Source organism: Teleopsis dalmanni, chromosome 2 (assembly GCF_002237135.1).
Source record: "Teleopsis dalmanni isolate 2A chromosome 2, ASM223713v2, whole genome shotgun sequence".
Lineage (NCBI taxonomy): Eukaryota > Metazoa > Arthropoda > Insecta > Diptera > Diopsidae > Teleopsis > Teleopsis dalmanni.
In genome coordinates this window covers 108012086-108020843 of record NC_051847.1, presented here as the reverse complement: position 1 = coordinate 108020843, position 8758 = coordinate 108012086, and the positions used below count along the sequence as shown (strand labels likewise).

The following is an 8758-nucleotide window of genomic DNA, read 5'->3' as shown; positions in this document are numbered from 1 at the left end:
GACTGTGCTTATGAAGCACTACCTCAGTGTTATACTTTTTTATTTATTTATTTTCTGTTTGATTTATTTTTTTATATTTATATATTAATACTATTATTTTATATTTATAATTTAAATAATATACAGACTTACCATAATAAGACGATCACCTTGAGTTGCTTATAATTGTTTCTCAAAGTGTCAATGGGTTGAAGGTTATTGTTTTCATTATACTTATTTCCAGCTGATATATTCCAATTTGTCTGTCCGCTTCCCATCCCAATGACTTTTTTAATTCCCACTGAAATAAACTTTTGCGTTTGAGATTTAGATTTGGCAATTTCTTGAACAATAATAATAATAATAGCAGCCCGTAGTATTGCCATGACGGCATTCCTTTTGTCATATGAAAATGTAATCATCACTTCAGTTTGTTGCCAAACCAAGTCATTCAATTACTCCGGGTTCACTTCACCGCATTGGGGGAGTGTCAATTGGCTACAACCCGTTCTTATAGTAATGGGGGCTAGCGTTTATGTTGCACAAGCAGTTCAATCCACTTTCATAAGTAAAATCCACTCAAATGATGAGCATACGTTACACCCACACCAACAAGAAATTAATGCTGAAAACAATCAAAATTTTCGCCTAGGTTATGGACTTCTATTGTTGTTATTGTTACTGTGCTTATTGCTGTTGCTGTTGCTATTGCTATTGCTATTGCCGTTGCCGCTGTATGAATGCGTTTGTCTGTTTTCCATGTAACGATGTACATACGTCAAGTGAGTTCCCCACCCAATAAAATACATGTATCACCAGTATTTTACATCACACTGCTGTTTAAAAGTACTACCACGTTCAATCCATTGTAACTCTGGTGAAAGGATTTCACCTCTCCAACGCTATCCGATTGTTTGTAACTCATATTTAATTGTGCTACTTCGGTTCATTTTGCTCAATAGGCAGCAACAAATTAAAAGTGAACTTAGTGGTTTCACTGACATTAGCAGCCACGTCAACACCACCGGAGAGGGCCGCGCTGGCACTATATTTTGCATTTGACCGCATGAAACATTGTCAGGCACTAGTGTTCAGGGTGGAGGCAACTCCTGGTCATGGGGAGCGTGCTAACCTGCCGCTGTTGGTTACAAGATATTTTAAGTTTGCGGCCTCTTGAAATAAATTCATTGAATTAATACGCTTATTATCCTTTGTTAAGGTTAATGCGGAATTAACTTGTCGGCATATTGTGTGTAGAGTGTGTCAGTTTTTACGTGCGAGCAGCAATAATAAAACAGATTTGAGTGAAAACATTTTCTTTTGTTTACTCGTAAATCTGCTAAGTTTCGGTCGATTCAAGTGCATTGTGAAGAGTTCCAGCGTTTTCGCTGAGCCGCTGAGCCGCATAGACGCAGAGCCATAAAGGCGTAAGGACACGTACGGCACACGGTGGGCACCGTTTTTGTTGCAGACATCGTCACTGTAAAATATTCATTATGGCCTGTTTTAGTTGTTAATACACAAGTTGGTAGCTGGTCTCACCCAAACTACCGGGAATGTTTTGCACTGAATTATTGCTTTTATTCCGGGTGCATTTAATAATCTGCAATGTTTGCGAATTGTAGTTGGCAACTTTTCAAAATACTTGGAACTTCGAATCTACTAAGGGTGTTTAGTGGCTGCGTGTGTGTGTTCAGTGAAGTCTGTTTGTTGTGCTGCAAGTCAAAGAAGTTGCATTTGACATTTGACTATGAAAAGGAGAATGACAAGGTTTTGCATTTATGTCGTTAATTTATTTACAATTGCAATGCTCAAGTTGAGGAGAAAATGTGACATTTTGTATGCGGGCCAAAATACATGAAATGATTCTGTTGAGTAAAATTTAAGCTGGTTAAGCAGAGCAATCATAAGGATATGAAAATTTTTTAGATGGGATACAGGGTATAATAATCAAAATATACTTTTAAGAATTAATACATTTCACTTAAAAGATATATCAATTATTCATTCCAATCCAAGTAATATACAAGTTCGATAATAAAAAGACGTCCCTTTATAAAAAGATGTGCCTCCACAGTAATGGAAAGCTGATGTTGCTGGCGAATTACATGATATTACATCTCAACCTATATCATTATCTATCTATATGTGATATTAGATGAGAAATACAATAAACAATAAGCTTAGCTTTGCTATAAATTAAGAAGAGAATTTTATATCTGTAATTCCTACCTGCTTTTAATACCAACAACTTCACAACGAGAGGCATTCCAGCTTTCAATCGCAAGGCTATTAAAGCTATCCAGCAAATCAACAGAGGTCATTCGTCTTTGAAATCATTCTTAAGTGAAGTAAATATCTATAGTAATTAACATATTTTGTTTACATGTGAAGGAAAATGCATTTAGTTTTCTTAGACTGTTAACCATAAGAGAAAATGGATGTATAATCGGGAAAAGGGTCAGAACGGAAGTGTACTAGACGCATATATCGATTAAATATTTAAAATACAAAAATACGATTAAAAATTAATATCTAAGAAAGTAATACAAACTGGTTAAGAATAAGTACCCATATGCGATCACTGAGACATGAAGGCAAAAAGGTAAATTTATACGAATTCAGACTTAAGCTATGTAAATTGAGTGGGAAAAATATATATATTTGAGACATGAGAGAGTATCTTACTCTGGGTTAATAAATAAAAAGCATTGTGATTTTTCAGATCATCGGACCTGAAATCTCTTACAATCTCTTACAAACCAAGTACCACAATAAACCAACTTTCTAACCAAATAAGTTGATTCTTTTTGCTTTCATACTAAATAGAACACTGGATGCAAGTAATTACATAAACTTAGTGAAAGAGTTAGATATGAATAGTATCGAAGTAGATGGAATTAATAGAGTGAATGCTTTTGGCTAAATGCGAATCTTACGAGTGTGTAAAAATTTTGAAGCGAATCGAAGAACCTACTATATAAGATAGCTCGCTTACTAGTGACCTTCTTAAGGCAACTCAAACCACATGATATGATCATAACTTAGGCCAATGAGAAAAGTTCCTTTAGTCTACAAATACAAAAGTGCAGAAGTAGAGTTTTCTTTAAAAGTGATATTGACACATTAGATTATTTAAAAATACTTCTATTAATTGATGGTATAAAAAAAATTCGCCCCTTTTTTAATACATTTTTGAACAAACATTTTCTTTATTGAAAATTACTTTTAAACAAATATATATATTATTTATGATCAAGCCGTTTTTCAGTTAGCTACAAAATTCCATCAGTGTGGAGCTTCTGTGGTTTATCGACATAAACTTGGCCAAACGATTTGCAGTAGCTCATCGGTCGACTAATTTATTACCATTAAAAGAGTTTAACAGAGAACGAAACGAATGGTAGTCGGACGGTTCAAGATCCGGGGTAAACACTGAATACAACAAAACTTATCAACCAAATTTTTTCAATTTTTTCAGAGATATCAAAGATGTGTTTGGCCTGACATTGTTACAATGAAACATAACTTTTTTTCTGTTGGTGAATTTTTATAACTTTTCTTGGATTATTTCGTTCCAGTGGTCGAGTTGTGATCAGTCCCAAATTAACCTTTGCACCATGCTGGAGTAGCCCATAATAGTGGAGATTCACCTTTTTTATAACAAGAAACCATCACATACCCAGATGCACGAATATCAGCGCCATCTAGTGACAAGAAACAGCGAATGCCGTTTATATTACAATTAGTTTAATTATTATTTTTTTCATTATTGTAATATGCAAATTTGCTTTTTCTTTAAATAAAGTTCCGGTACACTGTATTTCATACCTGAATACAAACATAACCAAAGAGTTTCAGAGTTACATACTGAAAACTTTGAAGCAGTTTTGTTCGGTTTCCAATTATTTTCATCTTATTTTTTTTTTTCGTAAATATCCACACCCACTCCTCTCTTTCGCAAACCCAACTTAGCTCTGCATTAACTTAGAACTACTCATAAGTGTAGTATCCGAAGTACATTTCTTTACCTTCCAAGAAAGTCTTGGGAACAGTGTTGGAAAAGCTCCACTTAAACGCAAGCAAAGAAGAAGAAAAAGAAAGGAGAATAATTAAAGGTTAAAATATCGAACGAAATCATTAGAAAGCAGCACTTAACAGGTTTGCCATTGTATTGGCAAATGCAATTATTCGCGTTTGGTCTGTTACACTTTCGATACATGCAGTTTGACTCTAATGGAGTGCAGAACCCGCTATTGATACCTGCACGCCTGGATGCACTCATCGTTAATTGCCGGTGACTGTGGGCCGTTTGAGGCGGATTTCACTTCAATATATCCGAGCTGGCAACTATGCATGATTTGCGGGAGAAGTGCTTCATTAATTTTAGGCACCATTTTATGCTGCATTTACTTTTGTGCCGACGATATTGACAAAGCTAATAAATGCTTTGTGAGACAGCGAAATTGAACTTTCAACTGAAAAGAACAAATGAGAAAAAGGGAAAACAGAAATGGAAACGGAAACGGAAACAAACGATACGTCACGACAAACTGAAAAAATCATAAATAATTAAATAAACAAATGCTGCATTCTGGCAACGCTAAGACTTCGCCTCTGAATTGTGCTTGAGAAATGCTTAGAGCAGCTAAGAGCGACCTTTTGACTGCCACCAATCCTTTTGTACAACAACCAAGTCACGCTGTCAACAGTCGGCACTTCGCTTCCTCATGTGCCGCACTTGCAATGCCACTTGACTCAATCATTTTAATTATTTTCAAACTTTATTTGTTGCAGCGTGAAAACGTTCACAACAACAAAAATCAAAACAATTTGCCAAAAACGTTTTTGATTACGTTCTTGTTGTGAAATATTTTTAACAATGGCCAAAATAATGGCAAAGCGTCTATAAAGCCCAAGAAGAAAACACAATCGAGCAATGAGTTCCATTTGAGACGAGGCGTAGAGGCGACGAGGAGAGGAGGCGACGAGGTGAGGAGCCTAAAGGAGAAACAAAGCCAAAAGATTTTGAAGAAGCACACAAAGGAGCAAAGTGTGAACCTTAACTGCACTAATTACCCTTTGGCAACTGAAAGATACTTCGGAAAAATAATGAATTACAAGTTTGGTTCATTTCAAAAGTTGAAAGTTTGCAAATTAAGCCTAACTGCCTACGCTTAATCCTTTTTTCATTCCTCCAAAATGGAAAATATTAAATGCTGCAGACGACAAGGAGGATTTCCAACAAAATTGATTAGCCTGAAATAGCAGAGACCAGAGACCTCCTACGCAACCAATTTTAATCTAATATCTTTACTTTCTTAATATGTATCTTTATCAAAATGTCATGAAGTTCCGCATTATATGTATATCTATCTAACTCTCAAGTGCTCCAACTCTTATTCTTTTTATTTAATTTTTGCGACGAAATAAGAATTAACTGAAATGACAATATGAACTGCATTTCGAAATAGAGTGCTTGGTACACTGACATTAATTAGGAACCTCAGAAGTAGTTGACTGAAGTAGGCGACCATTAAGAGTAAGCACGAACTGACCATCATCCATCTTCGTATTTATTAAATTAGAAATGTTTAACTTAGAATTGTGGTGTTCGTAAGTGCAGTTAGTGTCGTGTTCATTGAGTACACATCATCAAATTAAATGAACTTCGATGCAGAATAGTATATCATTATATGACCTCATACCGATTTCTTTTTACTTCGCGCTAAAAAATCACACTGAATTTTCCGTTTCATACGACTTTTATTAAATCTCACTAATGATTATCAGTTAAAGCACTTATCATTTTTTAGTCATTTTTCTAACGCTAATCCGTTTTTACACTGTGTTTCACCAACTGCAGATTCTCTTTGATGAAGCACATACCACCACGATAAGCCCAAGTACAAGCGTCACTTCCCTGTGTGTTCTTATCAGCGCAATGTTCGATTTTGCCATGGACTGCATCGTTGTGATCGACATGTGCGTCTTTACCAGCAAGTTGATGATGGATTTTTTGCACATCGAAACCATGCACCGCATCGAAGAAACCAAACTGCTCGAAAACACATTTCATATAGCACCTGGTCACCTCATCATCGGGGTAGTTCCACACTTTATACTTTTCCACCAATTCAGCAGGCACATTTAGCGTAGTGGAGCAATGTTCACGAAATCTAACAAGATCGCTATGATCCCTGACAACGTAGTCCACATGTCCATGGTGATGAGCGGAGGCCTGTTGAAGAGATTAAGTAGAATATGAGCCACCTAAATGAAGATCCACCTAAATGGAAGTAAAGTGATTTTCCTTTACCAGAGCCGCGAACAGTAAAATCGCAATGAAAGCCTTCATTCTCGTCTGCTACTTGCAATGCACCGAAACCAGATGCAACTGTGCACTTTGCCGGTTTGTGTAGGTCTTTTTATAGGTCCACCGAAGCTACGAGTATGTTTTTGCAAAAATTAATTAATCACTCAGCCGCTGCACCGCAGAAACAATTGTCGCAATCAGTTGCAGTGTGGGCAGGAGCTGCTCGGCTCAGCTCAGTTCAACGGTTTATCACTGTTTGTATTGTCGCGCTGATTGCCAACAATTTCGTATTTTATTTTTAAATTAATTTAATTATATTTTTATTTAAATTTGAATTGAATAATTTTAAGAATTTTTGCTTTTCAGCAACAAAAATGTGTGTTTGATTGCAGCTTGGAACGATCAATTAATCTGAGATAATAGGTAAGTTGTGCTAATTTGATTTAGGGAAAGTACGCTTATCTGATGCCAGCATCATTCCTAGCAGTGATCCACTCTCTACTCTTTAGTAACACAGATTCCACAAAAATTATATTTCATTAACAATATTAACATTATAATTGTTAGCACTATACAGTGCTAGCCCTAGAAACATGTTTTTGATTTGATTTGAAACGAAGTTTATTCCTTCTGTTCTATATTCGAACAATTGAAACTTATTTTACAACATAAAAATTAAAAAACTGTACTGCAGTTTAGGATTAATCAACACTACAAAAAAATATCTGCCCGATATCATCATAAAAACATTGTCCATTGTATTAAAACAAAAAAGTGGTTTCTCGATCCAAAATGGCATTCTCTGCAAATACAGTTCCTTAAAACAACGGACGTTCATAAAAATTGTAGGCTTCTTAGGGCTTAAGTGGGTCGAATCTTCCACAAACTGGACGAGCACCTACGACTTAGGCCTTCCATTTAGGAAACAACGATTAAGAGAAATTTATCGCTATTATAACAACCCCGAAACGTACATCATCATTTCATTCTTACATAAAAATGATCACAAGAACATCTTAAGCATATGATGGTGGAGCATTCTTCTTAAATCTTCTTTATAACAATACTTTGAACTCTTTGTTGGAGTTATATTGCAGTGCCTATAAGGCTTTAACAAAGAGATGATTCATTGGGGCAGTACAAGATTCTAAATTAAAGAACCTCACCTCGCTCATCATCAAATCACTGAGATGATTTAGTAAGCTTCAAACTGTACTTAATGGTTTAGTTAATGGCACTGCAACGATTGTCCCAAAATTTAATTCTAGAATAATTCTAGAGAAAATTGTAGAGTTAGCGTTTGGCTTCTATTCTTCTTCGCAATAATGGCTACTGTCAAAATTATTTGAATAATGTTTTAGTAGAACTGCAAAAACTCATAGGTGTAGCTAAGTAGGGGCGCGACAAAGCAGAGTAAATGACCAGAAATGGTGGAATTTTAAAACAGAATAACGTTTTATTTATGTTCTAGCGGATTGTTGTCGTACGAAGCGACTGTTTAGAGGTGTCTAAGCTATTCAATTCAAAAATTCTGAATTACGTATTTTTTTAAATTAGCGTCTTTAAACACACACCTACGCTAATCTACATGTGATCGGCGGTGAATATCAAACGAAGACTAAAACTAGAAACAAAAACTGGTTGACTTACTAATATAGATGAGTAATTCAATATCAATTCAATTTCTTTTTTTAAAATTTAGTTTTTCTTTCACATTTAATTCAATTTTTATTTTTCGAACTTGAGACTTTAAAGCTTTATGGCGTACCATTTTTAGCAATAAATCTCTTACTGTGCTTCTGAAAATAAATATAAATAAATAAGTATAAATAAATTTTAACAAACAATTTCAACATCACCAAAGTCTTTTAATTATTATGATTATTTTATTTTCCTCCTCCTCCACAGGACTATAGCTACAGTTTTTCTTAAACGAACATTTTGCAAAGAATGGGATGAACTCATTCTGCATATTTATTTTAATCAAAAAGGTTTAATATTTAAATATATTTGCTTATAGTTACTTACGTTTATTTATTCAAATATTATCGTTTGGTATTATCTTTTCTACATTGCCTATTCCCCTCCAAAGCTATACATCTCTATTAAAATACATCACGGTTAGTAGTGTTACTACAACTGTCATATCAGACCAGCTCTTCCTACTGTTTGAAAGCTACTGCGTGCTTAAAGTTCGGAGATCGTATTATAGCAAAAAGAAAATACAATTATACGACCTTTAATAAAATTGCATGGAAATCAAAGACCGTATTGGCGTAAAAATACGGTCTGTGGTGTTTGTAACATTACGATCTTCGAACTGAATTTAATTAGATTTGCAGAAAAATGCGCTTGACAGCTTAATTTATTCCATTTACGTTGGTTTACGTTGGCATGGGTTATTGCTGTCTAAGTAAATGCCCCTATAAAGGGTTTTCGAAACAAGAGTAGAAATATTTCTTT

At 34.9% G+C, this 8758-nt stretch overlaps 1 protein-coding gene across 1 annotated transcript; it reads right to left on the bottom strand.

The window, feature by feature from the left end:
- Positions 1 to 5725: 5725 nt before the first annotated feature.
- Positions 5726 to 6410, bottom strand: LOC119681900 (general odorant-binding protein 99b). Its single transcript, XM_038095204.1, has 2 exons — positions 6299 to 6410; positions 5726 to 6220 (listed from the first exon to the last, which is right to left on the bottom strand). Exons 1-2 carry the CDS (start codon positions 6335 to 6337, stop codon positions 5810 to 5812), a joined length of 450 nt encoding a protein of 149 aa, XP_037951132.1. The 5' UTR covers positions 6338 to 6410; the 3' UTR covers positions 5726 to 5809.
- Between the last annotated feature and the right edge of the window lie 2348 nt (positions 6411 to 8758).

Excerpts from the sequence above, each read along its gene's own strand:
- LOC119681900 (XM_038095204.1), bottom strand. The coding sequence starts at position 6,337 with ATGAAGGCTTTCATTGCGATTTTACTGTTCGCGGCTCTG. Across the intron at positions 6,221-6,298 it reads TTTTACTGTTCGCGGCTCTG|GCCTCCGCTCATCACCATGG; the intron begins GTAAAGGAAAAT and ends TCTCTTCAACAG.